At 40.9% G+C, this 18,541-nt stretch overlaps 1 protein-coding gene across 1 annotated transcript in view; it reads left to right on the plus strand.

Moving 5' to 3' along the window:
• SLC35F1 (solute carrier family 35 member F1) overlaps nt 1–18,541 on the plus strand; it is a 182,434-nt gene that overhangs the window by 157,535 nt on the left and 6,358 nt on the right. Inside the window, exons 5-7 of the mRNA XM_083608642.1 lie at nt 672–828; nt 4,342–4,394; nt 7,922–8,076. Of these exons, the coding sequence (XP_083464768.1) occupies nt 672–828; nt 4,342–4,394; nt 7,922–8,076 (365 nt within the window). The remainder of the gene's footprint in view (nt 1–671; nt 829–4,341; nt 4,395–7,921; nt 8,077–18,541) is intronic.

Genomic DNA, 18,541 nt, shown 5'->3' on the forward strand with positions numbered 1-18,541 from the left:
TTAACACGCAACAAAAGCAAACACTACTATTGTTGCGTGACTCCAGCACGTATATAAAGGTAGAGTAAAGTCCTGTGGGAAAGTGCTAGTTTTGTGTCATTTTGGGCTGCCTGCAGGAGATTTTTGATTGCTACCCCATATTTTAAAAACCACTCAAAGTTTCCCACCCACCCTTCTTCCCAGTAGATAGCAGTGATCCCCCCAAAATACCATTTTCTAAACAACATGGGATGAGGTGTAGGGGACTGCTGAAAGTGGGGGAAATTGCTCAAAGCTGAGCCAAGATTTGCCTGAGTTTGGGCAATTCCCTCTTCCCTTAGCTCCCCATCCCACATTGTTCAGAAGGTCCTCTAGAGAGATTTTTCAAAGGGCCAAGGCCAGGTGTAGAGAACAGGTGGGATGGATATTTCCTTCTGTGAACTTCTTTCTATCCACTTACCTTTGAATTCACGACATTGCATTGAAGATTTTGCAAAAGCTTTGCCTTTAGTGTCTCCTTGGAGGTAACTGTCCTGCATGTGCAATGAACATGCAGAGATAAATTTACCCTCAAAGGAAAGGTGCAAAAGTCTTTCAAAAAGTGTAAAGAGATTTGATGAAGGAGAGCTCTGATAGCAGATTTTGATCTGCTTTTTCATATATATATTTATATATTCTCTTTGTGCTCCTAGGAGAAAATAAACTTATAGGGGACCTTCTAGTACTAGGTGGAGCCACTCTCTACGGCATCTCCAATGTTTGTGAAGAGTACATCGTACGGAACCTGAGTCGGGTGGAGTTTCTAGGCATGATTGGACTCTTTGGTTCCTTCTTCAGTGGAATTCAACTGTAAGTAAGGAAAGGCAGCTGCCTGCTACTATTGAAACAAAACCAGAAAGTCCCATACCATCTCTTCACTTCGTTTCATTGGAAATCTCCCAATCACATGTGCTTTCATGTGTATTGTAGAGGTTGCATGGCCCCCAAACCCCTGGTCCTCCAACTATTCACCTGCCACTGGTCATACATTCCAAATAAAATACCTGCTGATGAAAAAGAAATGCCTGACGTTTGTAGCCCACCAAGGTATGGTTTGAGTGTGACTTACCATAAAAGCCCAAGGCCAAATGAGCTGTTGGGCTGAGTAGAAACGGGATGAATGAACCTATGTTCCAAGATGCTCACAACAGCAGCCCTATGACATCATTTTAGCTGAGGGACACTGAGTTTTCCAAATGTGTTTCATGGCTCATGTGTGGGGATCTAATCCTGCATCTCACTGGTTTCAGTCTGACATTCTAATCACACCACCACACTAGTGCTCAGTTTGTGCCTTATTCTTCTGCTGGTTTTGGTTTGGTGTTTTTTAAAAAATGAAAATCCACCTCTGGAAGCTGTGATGGAGAGCTGAAGACTGGACAAAGGCTGTGCTTCACCCTTCCCCATTTGGTTGTTTTTCAAAATCATCTCCCAGCTGTGTCCTCCTTGATGGAAAATATACAGGCAACCAAGAATGACATCTAGCTTGGCTAGAGTAAAGAATAACTAACTAAAGAATAATTAAGTAATAAAGAATAAAGAATACCTAACTAATATTATAAAATGCATGCATTGTGACTTTCAAAGCCTTTCAGAGTATTAGGGACCTTACTGGTGCTTTGTTTAACATTTTGGACCGTCAAACACAAGCTTCCTTGTTATTGACACATTTGGAGCACCAATCCTTTTATTTTCTAAGCTTGGGCAGGTTTTGTGCACAGTATGGCTCTTTATTACCACTGTTTCTCTTGAGCCTCTGCTTGGTCAGTGTTAATATTTCAACTTAATGGATTTCAGTCATGTTCTAAATCAGCACTCTGCAAAACCTGCACTGGCCCACAGGCAGCAATACTGTGCTTGGACAGCCCCAAAGGGCACGTCATGCTCTGCTTTCCCTGTCAAGCTGAAGAAATAATATTTTCTGTGGAAAATAAAATAGGATCCGAGTTTTGGAAAGCAAAATGCCCAAAGGGGCAATCCCTGTAGCCTTGGAACTGATGTAGGCTGTGTGCACACTGCAACTTTAAAGCGCAATTGAAGCACATTGTCCCCCTCACAGAATTCTGGCCACTGCACTTTCTCCTTCACAGAGTTCCTTCACAACTCCCAGCAAACTACAGCACCCAGAATTTTTTACGGGGGGAAGTGTGCCTCAAATGTGTCTTATAGTGTGTACACAGCTCAGACATGCTGAAAAGGCAATGTGCTTTAGTCATTAGTGAACTTTGCCACTTAAGAGTCAGAAAGGAGGGGAGCATCATAGAATGCTACTTCATATTATGAAAACCTCACTCCTCAAGGAAAGCTGGCTATTGTGTATAAGCAATTACCAGTCTTTTCCTGGCATAAATACCTCCTGTGCTCAATGGCAAGGATTTCTGAGGATGCATGCACAATGACAGCTTTAAAAGTTTGACTGACAAGGGAATTTATCATTAAAATGTACAAGCCATCACTGAATTATGTTGCTAAATTAGTTGCTGTTCTGATTATTTTCACTTCCAGGAAAGATTAGAATCAAATGGAATCTGGTCTGGGCATTGTCTTGAGACAATTCTACATGGTAATAACAGATTGGGGGAAAATAGATATTTTATGCAAAAACTAGTGTGAGGAAGATGAATTTTATTGGCAAATCCAAAGGATTTCATTGCCTCCAGCTTAATCTTTTTTCTTGGTAACTTCATCCTGAGAAGCAGGATAAAAATTATGCTGTATTTGTTGCTGATGTATTGTTAATCTAATGCTTTACAGAAAATGATGAGATTATCCTGCATATATAAATATGTATGAGACCTGCATCTGTTTGTCTCTTTTCTCCCAGCATCTGTAGGAAAACGATATGGATTTTTGGTGCTGAACTGAATTAACCCAGCAAGGATAGTATGAAACTTGGGTTCAATCCGTAACATTTAATGTATCTTCCACATCCACTGCACCATATGCATATGTTTTAATGCTAGATAGCACAGTATGAAAGGGAAAATGATGCCGTGGGGCCACCTTCTCCTTTTTACAACAGATTACCCTCTTAGCTTGGCCAGTACTTTGAAACTTGCTACCACCAAGAGTTCTTCTTATACTAAGCTCTCCCGCTTTAAAACCTATTTAGTGCTCAGCTGTTGCTGGATCCTTCTCACACTTCTCTATACATAATGCTTCTCTTCTACTTTTGACCAATCTCACCCCTGTCTATTTTTTCAAGATGGCAACAGTTTTTTAGATCACTTATCGTCAATTGTGCTGTAGCAATACACATTGCATATTTCACTTTCATGTGAAATGCACATACAAAAACAGAGCCACAAAATGCACATTTCAAAATATTCCCCCCACCCAAGCACTACTCATGTGAGCTGTCTGCTTTCTTTGTTCCCAAAATTAAGCTACAGGCTCAGTCCTTCACCCAGGAACTTGGGTGTCATTCTGCCTCTTTGTGATGTCAATGCTACCTTATTATTATTATTACTACTATTAATTGAATTTATATACTGCCCTATACCCGGGGGTCTCAGCGCAATGGAGACACCCAGTTTTCAGGGCTAGCTTACTTGCATGGAAATACCCACTGTTGGTAAATTAGGCAAATTGGGCAGTAACAATGGAGATATGCAGAAATAGCCTATTATCTTCTAAAACATCTGATTGTCAAGCCTTTAGAAACACAATTTAAATCCTGTTCATGTTGGCTGGAAAGAAGTTGCCACTGAGTTCACTGGAACTTAGTCCCAAGCAAGTCCCTCTAATAGAAGGACTTAACATTAGTGTTAATGAACTTATCAAAATATGGTGTACACTGAGAAATCTTGACCGCATCTCAGCTTCATCAGTTTTGATGAACCCTTGCATTATGCTATGTCTCTTCCATGGTATTCATTCCTGTGTGGTCAGTCAGTTCTTGCCTGTGATTTATTTGGATTTTTATTGGCTACAGAGGAGCTTAAAAGAGAATATAATGCACACAAATGCATCATTAATATTTTATTTGCTAGCTCCAAAAAATATTAATACACTGACTAGTAGCCGGTATATCATACAGTGTGGATATGCAGCTTTAGGCAGATAGCCCATTTTCATTAAAGCAGCTCTCATTGGTGTGTTAGTGACTCTTATTACTGTGCCATTTACCTTTCAAACTGAGAGATGTGCAGGGATAAAGACAGAGCTGACTAAACAGACCTGACAGCATTTAACCTGTGCAGGAGTTCTCCCAAATCTATTTCTAAACCTCAGTTATTTGTCTTCATTTCAGGAGCTAATTGGAAATAATGTGAGTTCCCATCATGAAATTTTACCTTTACTTTTCTTCTTCTTCTTTTTCAGTGCCATAATGGAACACAAGGAGTTGTTAAAAGTTCCCTGGGATTGGCAAATAGGTAAGAGCGCAACTTATCGCTTTAGTGGTTGCTGTTGAAAAAAAGAACCGATGTTTTGGATGTGTGCTTGCATTGTTGAACAGGCAGCGTTTGTAACATCCTGTCCAAGACTGGAAACAAGATACCTTTGTAACATTCTCTGCACAGGGAGTAGTGTTTGGAATTGAGCAAGCACTGTAGGGCTTGGAAACATTGACTCTTTTCCATTTGAGCTGTGAAATGGCCAAAGGGCAATTTAATGCCCCTTGCCACCACGGAATAGCAACAGAAACTTTAGAAGAGTTTTCTCCTTTGCACTTCACCTGCTCGCTCCTGCCAGTGAGTTCAATGGAAGGGAGTGACTGAGGTGCACAGGATATTCTGAAGCCTGTTTACACTTTCATGCTGGGAAGATGAGGGCTGAGCCCTAGGCCAGTGTTTCCAGCTAGCTTAAGAGAAAGTGACTGCATTGCATAACCAGAGAGGGGGGCATTCCTTGGGTTCACCAGTCCAGTCCCATGGACTACTGGCTCCCTGGACCTACAGTTTTTCCTCTAATCCACCTATTTGTGCATGATGGCCCATTAGAGCCAGTGTGGTATAGTGCTTAAAAGGTAAAGGTAAAGGAACCCCTGGCCATTAGGTCCAGTCGTGGCTGATTCTGGGGTTGCAGCGCTCATCACACTTTACTGACCGAGGGAGCCGGCGTACAGCTTCCAGGTCATGTGGCCAGCATGACTAAGCCGCTCTGCAAACCAGAGCAGCGCACGGAAACGCCATTTACCTTCCCACCAGAATGGTACTTATTTATCTACTTGCACTTTGACGTGCTTTCGAACTGCTAGCTTGGCAGGAGTGGGGACCGAGCAATGGGAGCTCACCCCATCGCGGGGATTCGAACTGCTGACCTTCTGATCGGCAAGCCCTAGGCTCTGTGGTTTAACCCACAGCACCACCCGCGTCCCTTGGTATAGTGCTTAGTGTGTCATAATAGGAACTGGAAGACTACTAACCCATGAAGCTCACTGGTGGACCTTGGACCAGTCACTGTCTCTCAGCCTAACCTATCTCATGGGGCTATTGCAAGGATAAAATAAAAGGAAAGAAAAAGTGGGGTATAAGTGTAATGTAAAATAAAAATCCAATAAAGTAAAAGCATCATAATTCCATTAAAAGATGGAGTGTTCCAAACGCTAACATGAAAAGGCAGCATTTCACAGCCACCGGCAATGAGAGGAAGGAAAACAAAGCCAGCATTAGATATCCGAGTTGCTCAAAATCTTACTTCTGTCGTAAACCTATAATTGCTTCAAAGAAAACAAGACGGCGCATGAGCAGTGTCTCCACTATTGAAGGTGTCACACACCATGAAATTTGTACTGGATTTCATTTTTGCACTTAACTGAATGAGAGGAACTAATTTATGGGGAAAGGCACTGCACTGCTAAGCAGACAATTTTCCGCGTAAGAATCGACATTCAGGTGCAATGCTTCCAATAAAGATGGGATTTCCTATTTCTAATGACAGAATGATCTAAGAGGAAGCTATGGATGCTGGCTAGCGTCAAATGGCAAGTTGAGCACCAATGTGCTCCTATAACAAAGAACAGAATAATGTGCTGATAATGCATCAGCAACTCCCTGTTCAACCTACTTACAAAATGAACATCAAAAGCAGCAGGTTAAAAAGCAGTCAGAGTCAACTAGTGACAGAGGGAATCCCTGAGCAGTGGCGTTATAATAAGCTACATGGTAAACCGTTGCTCCCCCCTGGGCTTTCTCTCATCATTTCCTCTAATTATTGCAAAACCTTAATAGAGAGAGGCACATCTGCCATGAAGCTCTGCCACAAGAAGTCTTAGTAGTTTTGACAGTGTGGCTCAGAAACTAAGCAACAAATCAATATAAAGGATGGTCGCGCTCTTTCTTCAAGCAGTGGAGTGTTTTAAGAGCCTTCTGGGGCTCATTTCTCTTTAAGTAAGAGAGGGAAGAAAGGGTGTTTTGTGGTGTGAATTTACAAATTTATTGGCTAAGTTGACAGCAGCAGCAGTCGAGGTATCTCAGCCAGAAACCATGTGGCTCCAGTAACCCCCCTCCAAATCGTTCTCTCATCAAAAGCAGCTTCTCTCAGGATCCCCTTTTTCTTTTGCAAAAGCATATGCCTCACCAAAACAGGCATTGGGACAGGTTTGTTCATACTACTATCCCATGGCAGCGATGGGGAAACTCTGACCTGGAGACCAAATGGGGTCTATCACCTCTCTCCTGGTTTCTCTGCCTGGCCACAGCCCTAACCAATCCTGCTTTGCATTTCTCTGGAGTTCTTTTTGCCTTGAACTCTGAGAATGCTTCTTGCTTTCTGGGATGGAAGACAAAGAGCAATGTACAAGGCAAGTCTGTGTGGAAACTAATCTATGGTAAACAAGTAAACTTTGCAATAGTTGCTCTGCCCCCACCTACCATTGGCGTGTGGGACCTGGAAGGTTGTCCAGAAGAAAATGCAGCCCTTGAGCTCTAAAGGGTCCCCACCCCTGTTTTACAACTAGAAAAGGAGACAAAGAAGCCTCAGGGATGCCCTCTAGATTGTTGGCCATGCTGTCTAGGTCTGATGGGAGTTTGAGTGCAACCACATCTGGAAGGAAGCGTGTTGTCCATCCTCATGTACCTTCATGTGTCCATGTTCCTCAATGAAACCTTATCTGCATTTCACAGACTCCTTGTGAACTATGTCCTAAGAGATAGATTTCATATTGAAACAACAAGCGACGATTTTGTAGCAAATATTGCTAATTATACAGACATCATTCACATTGTTGGCTGGCTGTAAAATGTGCAACCATAGCAGCTATACTTGCTCAGTTGCCTGTTGAAGAATACCCAAATTGTGATGGACAATGACAGACGGTTCTGAAATCTGATACAGAACTTTACTTTGGTTATTGCAGTAACTGGAAGGTTTTAATAAAGACTGTGTCAACAGTTATGTTCTCTTAGATTTTAAATTCAGCACATTTATTTCATAGCCAAAGACACATATCTGGATGCAAGAAACCACCTTGCTGAGTTAGACCCTTGGTCTCTTCCCTTCAAACACCTGTAAGAAGCTCTCAGGCAGATGTCTTTCCCAACCATGCTACCTGAGGATAATTTTAAATGAAGACTGTTTCTTCATGAATCACATGCAGTCTGCCACAGTTATGAACCTTCCATCGAACTGGAGAATGTAGCCTTGCTGCCCTTGAAACAGTAATAGCTGTGGACCTCTGTCCCCAACACAGTTAAATGGTTTCCACTTTTAATGGAAGGAATCAAGCCATATTCAGTTTAGAACTTCACAGGTTGATAGGGCTATCTCTCGCCTCTCATCTCACATCACATCATTATCCTAAAGGAAGTCTTGAGCCTCTTCTAAGTAGTGTGGGGTTCTTAACTTTCCTCTTAGCAGAAAATGTGCCTTTTAGAAAAGTTGTGAAGGTCAATGCTAACTGTTGTTGTTTTTCTCTCCCTCCCCCACCCACTCCACTTTTTCCGGTTCTTTGTCCTCTCAGGATTACTCTATGTTGGCTTTAGTGCTTGTATGTTTGGCCTCTACAGTTTCATGCCTGTGGTCATTAAGAAGACTAGCGCTACAGCAGTCAACCTCTCCCTGCTTACAGCAGACTTGTACAGCCTTTTCTGTGGATTCTTTCTCTTCTACTACAAGGTAAATGGAGCAGACTTTGCATTTGAATAATTGATTGCTCTCTTGCAGGCAAATTGGTGATGCAGAAAAATCAATACAGCAAAAACAGTGGCAATATCTCCAGACTTCTTTCACTCCAGAATTTATATACTTTATGTCTTGTTGGAAAGGAGTAGCCCATCACACACAAAATTTCTTCTGTAACTGCTGCATCCCATTTGGAGGTGTGACACTATCCTTCCTGACTGTCTCTGTTCAGTTGTGACCAGCAGATGACAGAATATCTATGCAGTTGCTGGAGGTGGGGGCAAACTTTCCCTGACCCTGGGGGGGGGGCAAAGCTGAGTAACTAGAATATGAATTAGACCTATGCCAAATATTCTCCTGTTTCAATTTTCAGGTCAAAAATAGCAATTTCAGTGGGGCTGAAATATTTCTGGAAAAGCACAGTACAAATATACACTCCTTCCTTCCTTCTTTCCTTCCTTCCTGTGTTTAGTTCCATTTTTCTTCTGGTTGATGCTGTATCAGTCCCATTTTTTTCCTTCACCTGAAGCACCTTTCTCCTTCCTGGATTTGTCACATGGGTTATTTTGGCTAATCAGGGATCACATAGTATATAGTGAATCAGATTGTGTTATATGGAACACTCTATAGCTAGTCAGATTTGATTACATGATGGTGTCACTGAGGACAAATGAAGCTGATTGAGAGTGAGAGCGATAAATGTCAGTATAAATGAGCAGGCATTTTCTCAGGAGTGCTCATCTTCCCACAAAAAAAGTCACCAGGAAATTATACAGCTCTTTGGAGCCTTCAACCCAGACAAACAAAAATGAACCCCCAAAAATGTGAACAAAAAAGTGAGTAATTTTGACTTATCCCTAATAAAATTAAAAATAAAAACCTTTGAGTTTATCCAACTCTGAATTGAAAGTAATGAGACTTTTCACTTACTCATTTATTTTAAAATTTAATCCTCCACCTATGCAACTAACATCAGTAAAAGCAACTAACATCAGTAAAAACTTTATATAAGTTCCAATGAACTAGGTATCCAAAAAATTCAAAATCTGAAACTAGATAGCATGCTCCCAGTATTTATTATGTGTGGCTGAAATTTAAAAACTTTTCTTTGCTTGTAAAAGGTTGTTGTTACAAAAATCCTACAGTCAGCACTTGACCAGCTGAAGGAAGCAAGAAATTGAGATCAACAGTTCATTGTTTGCATAATAAGCAGTATCAGGATGTGCACACCTGCCTACAATGGTCCAGTGTAGACATGATGCTTAACCATAGTTAGTACTATCCATGGTTTGTTACTTTAACCCTGCTTAAGGTTCTAAATGTACAATGTGACCATGGTATATGGGGAACTGTGCCTTTCCCTCTAGAAGCCTTATGTAGGGCAAGACAAATAAGACCTGCTTGTTACCTTGCAAGCGGAGTGTCTAGAAAAGCAGGTGAACTGCCTTCAGGGTTTGCTCTGTGCAGATATAAGTCTTAATCATGTTGAACATAAAGCATGGCTTTCAAACCAAGTTCTCAAAGTCTGGTTTTCAGGTAAACATAGTTCAGAAATAATGCTTTAATGACCAAAGAAACCATAGTTATGCAAATACAACTGCATACATAGGTCACTACTTCAGTACTACAGTTGTTGTATTACTGGTACAACTTCCAGACTAAAACTCTTACTTTGTGCAAAACTAACTTGACATTTACAAGTTATAAATAACTCATGTACTGAATAATGTCAGCTCATCTGATTTGACTTTAGCTTCCTGTTGATCAGAATTTATAATTCTGGCTTTCGGACTATAAATGCAGCCCTGTAATTTTTGTTTGGGTTTTCCCTATCATTTATAAGAGGAAGGGAAGCTTTTAAGCTCCCCCCAACCATGAAGCATAACACATTAGCCGTAAATGACCTATATTAATTATCCTGCTAAGGTTGGTATACTCTGCATGTTTTCCACCTGTTCTGTTTTTAGCTCAGCAGTAACCCTTCTTAGCTGCACTAATCCCTTTTGTTTTATAGCATATTGACCAATGGGCAAAAGCCTCTCTTCAGTGGAAAGTAAATGACTGTATGCTGAATTAGAATCATCTGAGCATTTTAGTACTTCTTGCAGAACATATTTTTTACAAGGCTTTCAAGTAACTGTTGTGATTTTCCCCTCCCCCTGTGCTGCTACTTTTATCATCTGAAAGCTTTATTGCACCTACAGCAGTAAATCTCTGGAAATCAAAGGGAATGCAGGAAACTAGCTTTACTGAGCTCTAGAGCTTTGGAAACTAAATGGAGGGGAGGGAAGAGGAGGGAGAGGGAACATCCGGATGTGTTTTGTTAGGATTTCACTTCCCTGTATCAGGAGGTTGTGTTGTCTTGATGACATTTGGAACTGAGGTGCTTTTTGTTTTAAATTTATTATGTTCCCCTCACATGCCAGAGCCATAGTAGGCTATATTGGTACAGACATGATGGGCTCCAGTTAAATCAGCAATATGGCTTTATGACTGGCAATCAGCTCCAATGGGCTGTTTAATATGTGGGGAGTTTATTTCATTTTTATTATTAAAGTATAATGACTTGTGGTTAGCTGTTCCAAACAGGCCAGGGGTAGCCAGTGTCATGCTCTCCATATGTTGTTGCTCTTCAGTTCCCATCAGCCCCAGCCAGGACAGCCAAGAGTCGGAGATGGTAGGAGTTTAATCCAACAAACGCAATCGAGAGGGCACCATGTGTGCTACCCCTGCAATGAACTTCCATGTAGTGGAGGTTTACATCCATACTAATTGATCTCAAAAGTTCAGTTAAAATGACCAAAGGCAGCCTATTAGCAATCTTCTTGCCCCACAGCAAATGTATACATTTGCTCTAGAAGCTTACGGGTGGTTTTTGCTAGGACTACCATCGGAAAGGCCTGTACCAGTGATGGATTCCCATTTCACCAGCAGTAATTAGGTGTTTTTGATTCCCAGTGCAAAGTCCAACAGTAATTCTCAGGATCCCTTGAGCAAAACCTGAAAAGTTGACAGGGCAGACTGTTCAGAGTAACTACTTCTGTCCTTTGGGACACAAATAGGGAAGGTGCTCTTTTCAAATGCAGGCACCTTCATTTTTCTTTTCCTTAAGTCAAGAGAGTGTGAGGTAGCCACTGCTTCCTCCTTGACATGAGGCTAAACCATGGGGAGCTACTAAAATGTCATTCCCACTGAAGCAGCAGCAGCAGCACACATAGAAATGAAGAACTTGCTTGCTGAAATTAGACTACAGCTGTTTGAAAAGGCCAGCGCGGACATAGTTTCCATTCTCTCTCATGGCCTTTCACATTTTAGCCTTTAAGTCATTCATTATTCCTAATGGACTAAATACTGGCATGTCCTGTTTTCAGTGATCCCCTGTTGTTTTCCTTCTTCGGATGGTTGTGTCTCATTACTGTAATGCATGGAATCCTTCAGTTCCGGCAGGATCTTTTATTCACATTTCTGCGGGGCTTTGCAGTTTGGTTGTTTACCTCTCCCCACAGAGCAAGGGAAGAGCTTCTGGGAGCCAGAGAGAAAGTGAGAATAGAGGTGGGAATGGAAAGAACATACAAACAAGCCCAGTGCCTCAACATAAACTGGGGCAAATTAAGGATATGTATTTATGTCAGTGTTTCACATTCAACCTAAAGAGCTTTGAGAATGGCTTTAGCTCTGTGGTAGAGCATCTGCTTTGAATACAGAAGGTTCCAGGTTCAATCCTCAGCATCTTCAAGTAGGGCTGGGAATGTTCCCCCATCTAATAACCCCAGAAAGCTGCTGCCATTCATTGTAGACAATACTGAGCTATATGGACCCAGTGATCTCTCTCAGCTTCCTATATTCCTATGTTCCACTGCCCCTTCTGCAGATATTAATTTTTATTACATTACATTATATTACATTAACTTTTAACTTTTCCACTGCACTTCTTGCTTATCTGCTAGCAGAGTTAATGAGAGGTCTTGATCAAGTTAGTTGCCATTTTTTCTCAGTATTAATGTTAATTTAGCCTCCTTAGATTCTTTTTTTTTTCATTTGCAAGCCAAATTCTGAATTTTAGCTTTTCTAAGAAAATTACATTCCCACTAGGTTCTATAAGCAGTTTATATCTCATTCTCTGGTAGCAGAGCCATGCATACTGAGTGTGTTCTGCACCAGCAGGTTCCGTCACACTGTATTATGTCATTAAACCAGCAAGCCAACTACAATAAATTCTATTCTGCACTGGCAAGATCACTCATTCTGTTTAATCTTAGATGCAGCCATTAGTTGGACTACAACATTATAGTAATTTGCACAATTTGAATGGAATATGTGGAGCTGGAAAAAGCTAGAGTTTATGATTTGAGGAAAGGAGATGAAATAGCTGGGAAAATAACAGAAATGCACAAGCAGGTGAAATATAAACACCGCAAAATATTATAGCACCATGAAGGTTTCAGATGCTGCTCAGGGAGGGAATGAGATGTTACAAAGCTCATGTGAGTATGGATGGAAACAGCAGCCCTGTGTCTAATTTCTCTGCCCTCCCACCACCACAATATTTTGAGCTATGGTCCCCATACAGTGACGCCATCACACTGTGTTTTACTCACACACAATGGGTAAGAGGAGCTTGCAGTATGACACGGGAGAGAGAGGAGGGGTGCCAAGGATGGCTGTTTTTGGCAGCAGCCCCATGCCATTCATCATGTGTAGACATCATGTATCTACGCACATTTATACATTAAAATGAGGAAATCCCTAGCAAGTGTAAACACATCAGACTTTCTTTCCTTAAGAACAAAATCATGTGTTGATACCCAAAGCATGTGGCATTCGCTTTTTCATTTTATTCATTTAGAAAATTGTTTTATATACGCATTCACACACAAAAATCGGATTGGTTTACAATAATATATACAAAAAATACAAAAACCATATAACATTTTTGAAATCAAATAACTATTGTGGAAAGATGTGTTCTTAATTGCCTGCGCAAGCCTGGTGGAATAGAAGTTTTCAGCTGGCTTTAGCAGTGGAAACAGAAGGCACCAGCTGAATCTCTGTTGATGACACTAAAGTCTCAGTTTCTTGTTTTGATCAAATAAGCCTTGCGAACTCAGGGAATGACCAACCACGCTCCTGAATATGATCTCAGTGATCAAGCTGGGATAAAGGGGCTCAGGAGATCCCTAAGGTACCCTGGATCTAAGTTGTTTAGGACTTTGTAGGCTGTAGTATTTGTGAAGTGTATTGCCTCTCACACTTTGATGAAAATCCTAGGAAACAATCTAGAAGGTACCAGGTTGCAGAAGGCTGGTCTTTACTTGTGGCCACCAAGTCACTCCCATAGATGCTGCTGGATGTTTTCTAGCTAAATTGACTAAAGGTAAACTACAGCCAAGCATGGGGAGCCAAGTATTTACTATAGTGAACAATGAAGGGGCACTATCCCATACTTTGCATTTAACTGGTGCCGCGTTTGCCACCTCTCCTTTAACTTGCAGCAACCACATGGTTCCCTTGGATGTCTGTACCCATTTGTTCTGCAGGCATCCTGACAATGCACCTTTTATTCACTCCTGGGCTCTGCTGATTCCCCTCATTTGTCCTGATTACAGGTTGGATCCAAACTAAGTTTGTCACACTTTGGTCCCATTGAAATAAATGGGAGAGGTTAGTCACAGCTAACACAAGTCCCATTGATTTCAATGGGATTAAAGTGTGGCTAACTTAGTATGAATCCATCTCTCTGTGTGACTTAAACTGTGAAAGGATCTGGGATATATACAGATGCTCCTATTTGATTATTTTGTTGGCCATTCGGGCCTTACAATTTTGATAATGTTTTCAAAGTGATGTCTCATTTACTGCTCAGCATGACTGTGAAATTGTGCTGTGTATGCTCTTGTTCAGCTACAAATGCAAACTAGGCCTTTGAAATGTGTTCAGTCAATTAGAGACCGATTCAGAATGCAGGAAGGGAATCCAATCAAACTTCTAAGCATCATGTCTTTAAGAAAATTGTTTGCAAGCCAGGGGAATTAGATGTACTCTTCAGATGATTTTCATCTTTCCTTTATAAAACAGAGGTAGCAGCTAAGGCTATAACAGGGTGTCCTTTTGATCCCTGTGTAGGAACCAAGAGTAGACCTATCCCATCATGGTACTGAGTTTGATCCAGTTTATGCCTGAATTCTAAATTTAATTATTTAGAAGTAACTATTTGATCCTTGTGGGTCTCTCTACCTGTTGCACTTCTCTTGATGCTATTTCTTAATTCTTCTCTGATAACACAATGTGCATATTAGATTCCTTGCAAGAAGCAGTGTCATTGGCTCAGTTGCTCTGATTTCAGGCATTGACCCAAGTTGCCATGTGCTTAGGGGGAATGGGGAAACCTCAGAACAAGAGTGACTAACCTGTGGTTGTCCAGATGCTCTTGGACTCAAGTTCTCATCAGCTCCGGGAACATGGCCAATGCTCAGGCATGATGAGAACTGTCATCCAACAGCATCCATAGGGCCACATGCTAGTCACCCCTGTCTTAATGCAAAAGTCCATGTGAAGCTAAGGTTCAGAATTATATACATCAGCACAAGAACATGGTACAGCATCTCCAGTGTAGCTTTTTCTGGTAAATTGGATTTTTTGTCTCTTATCTGTCTACCCTTTACTTTTCCAACCAAGCATATGATTGATGAGAATGAATTAATGGCAACAGTCACATTCTGCCCTTTGACACTGCAGTGTGGTATATCAGACCTTAGAGATTTATAATTGCATATACAATGGACTTTACTTTTGAAAATCAATAGGTAATTGGGTTTTTGTGTGTGTGTGTTTTGCTCTCATTGTTACATGGGGGGTGGGGTGGGGATGAGTTCACCAACAGAAGAAAGATGTTACAGAGAACAAAACCAGATTTGTACCAAAAATATTTTACAACCCATGCATGTGCAGTATATTTCGTCTGCCTATTAATGCGCATTTGTTGATGCACACTTCTGTTCAGCGGTCTTGTATGTTTAGACCATCTCTGACACAAATTATTTAGTTGTTTTATGCAAATGGATCTTCCATGAAACCTTGAAAGCACTCTGTCCTTCAAAGGGATAAGGAACACAGGGAGCTGCCTTAGATCAGATCAGATAATTAGTTCATCTAGCTCAGTATTGTTGGCTCTGTCTGACAGTGACTCTCCAGGATCTTGGGGAAAGGCCTTTCCCATTACCTGCTTGCTGACTCCTTTAACTCTTTTAACCAATGGTCATCCAGATGTTGTTGATCTCATCAGCCCCAGCCAAGTTGGTCAATGGCCAGTGATGATGGGAGCTATAATTCAGCAACATGTGGTGTGCCAAAGGTTCCTCACACCTGAATTAAGCCATGATCTTTAACCCACACAATCCAAATAAATTCAGCTGAAACCTGTGAGAGCTTTCTTACCTCTTACAGAATTCCTCTGTGATCTTCCCCAGTTTTGTGTAAGACATTCCACATTAGTTCTGTGGTAAAATCTGTTGCTCTAATGCTGCCGGCTGTTATCCACCTTTCAGAAATGTTAGCATGAATTTTATAGGATCACGAATGTTTCAAAGCAGATGAGATGCCTTGCTCAGGCTCTGCTTCTCAGAATATTTTGCTTCTCAACTGGTAGAGAAGGCAGCAGGAGTGACTGGTAAGGTCTATAAATCTGTGGTTTTTAAATAAATAAATATACAGTAGTAAAGACACAACAAGAAAGAGGAAAAGTATATTTATCTGTGTAAAACCCATGATCTGCTACTTGAAAGAAATTGCAGTCCCTATTTAAGCATGTCTTGAAAACATATTGAACAATGTAAATAACTTCACATTTCTTTTTTTTAATCTGCCTTCTGTCTGTAAGGTACAACACATCTTATCTCATTGTCTGTTGCTATTACACAAAATATTCCATTGCCTCCAGTTGACCACATTGATACCACTGGCCAGAGGCAGAGAACACTCACAGACCTGCTTGGCAAGACCAGGAGGGCTCCCAGATCAGGACTGCTTTCCTCCTTCCTGGTCCTCTTTACTGCTATGTTGTGCTAAACTAAGCCAAAATTTGGCTTAGTGTGTGTGACACCTGAAACAGGTCTTGTTGTTAAGCTCCCTAATCTGAGCTGTAGCCAAGGTTTGTGCGTCTATAAGCCATAGTTTGGCTTCCTGTGTCATGAAGACCAGACCAGTGAAATGCAGTTAGGATATGAGATGAGTTACGGAAGGAGCTGCTATCAAAGGCAAACATTTTCTTTTGGGGGGCAACATCATTTTTTTAACCCAAAGCCTCTGATGAAGAGCAGATCTGCGACAAAAACTGTGCACTTGCTCAAAACATCTCTCATTCATTGGGGCTACTTTGGTCCAGTGACTGTAGAATATTTTGGTACAAAACAACGTCTAAGCATAGCAGACCCCCAGAGAAACCTCAGCACTGCAGGCTAGCCAGGTGACTTACGCAATAACTCATACTGAAGTTAATGAGCTTGCAGCTGCAAATAACTTGCTTCTCTCTGTATGGGAATGAGATACTTTTGTATGAGGGAGATAAAAAATAATTTTTTCTGGCAAGTCATACTAGATGCAGACATTGTAAAGCTCAGTGACAAAGAAATAAACAACAGATCCAGGCTCCATCATTTATGGTGGCTTTGCTTTTGAGTGCCATTAGCTTCAAATACATCAATGCAGAATCAATTACTACTGGCAGCTGACACTTTATTAATTTTTTACATCCACAAACAAAGCAAATCCCCCCCCCAAAACCCTCCTGTCAACTGTTGTCTGATAAATTGAATCACTAGAGAATATTAAAAAGTGAATAAATCAGAATAAATATTAAGCTTTATGTAGAAATGTTCCTGACTTGCCACCTCTTTCACCTTTGTGACACTCAAAGACAGCTAATAACTGCTTTAGCATTGGCTGTTGTTAGGTCAGCGCTGCCAATATGTATGGAACATTCAAGTATTTTTATCTCTCTCAAATAAAGCCATAGACACCAGGAGGATGCTCTGGGGTGCACTAATAATCCACTCTTTTAGCAACTTTGAGCGACTGTTGCTTTGCTGTCCCAGAATCCCAGTTTTAAGCAACATGCAACCTATCTTTTGTACTTTTTATGCATTTTCTATTTCTGGTCGGTCCCATTCCCCCCCCCCCCAGTGCTTTATGTAGCTTTCCACAGTTGTATGGACAGTTGGTTAGCCTTAATAAACATATTGGCGAACTGCCCGAGGCAGTCATATAAAAAGAGAAAGTAAGTTCAGTGGTTTTTACACTTTCATCTTGCATGAAGAGCAGCAGTCATGACCCAACAAGCCACCAATCACTTTAAGTCTAGCAGGAGCAAGATAACAGAAGCCCATCTGGTTCTACAATGTCTAAACAAGCCTAATTGCCACAGTACTGAAGGTCTCATCTCAGACCGTATCACGGAGGCCATTGCCACATGAAAGCTGCCGTTCAGCACTGACTGCTCTTTGACATGATATTTTCAGCTGTCAAGGCAACAAGGCATTTATATTAAGCCATACAGCATGATGAATACTGTAGCTCGGGAAGGCTCTTGCAACAAGCAGAAGAAATGTTGCTTACCCTGGATCAACAGTTGGTTTAAATGCCTTTTGAATTAAACTAAGTACTGTTTTCTTAAAGGATTAAAGAAACACAGAAAGATTATGAAAGCACATCCCTCCTAATAACTTCAATCCTGCACTACTAACATTTTCCTAAAATGAAAAAAAAGGCATTCTTTGTGCAAAACCAAGTCACTTGGTTATATGAACAGAGGACAAACCTATGAGTAATCTTGTTCAAATTAGTACATGAGGACCCCATGTAATGGCTTATAAATTGCGCTTGTCAATCATTGGCTCATATTCTTGAATACAAGTTTTAGGCTGTCTCTCCAAAATTTTGTTTTATCTGAAGCTGAACAAGTTTTCCTTTCAGTTTATCTTTGGTTATTCATACTTCAGTTATTTGTACAGTATATATTTTGACTCCTTTCAGTTTTTTATGTACCTAATGCTGGGTCTGGGTGTGGGGTGGATTGAAGCTCGAATCGTGGTCTGTTGACGAATCTGTGACCAATTTCTGGTGGGCTACCTAGTGCATCCTGTTGATGAAGAGTCATGCCTAGAAGAGTTTCTGAGCATGCACTCTTGCTTTGTTAAATTAAAATACATAGGGCTGTGATTATCATCATGTATTATTAGTTTATTATTCTACTTATTGCTTATAATACTTATTGCTTTTGTATTACCACTTCAAAGAATGTGAATAGAGTCTTAGAAATAAATTCCGCACACACGCTGCACTGTGTTCAGTGGCGCTCACTCCTGTATAAGCTTTGCATAGGATTGTAGCCTTGGTTCATCTTTGATGTGTTTTTCACCATGCAGATTTCTCTTGATGGAAATCACATGACCTCTGTTGTGCACTT

This window comes from Podarcis filfolensis (assembly GCF_964270895.1).
Source record: "Podarcis filfolensis genome assembly, chromosome: 3".
Taxonomy (NCBI): Eukaryota; Metazoa; Chordata; class Lepidosauria; order Squamata; family Lacertidae; genus Podarcis; species Podarcis filfolensis.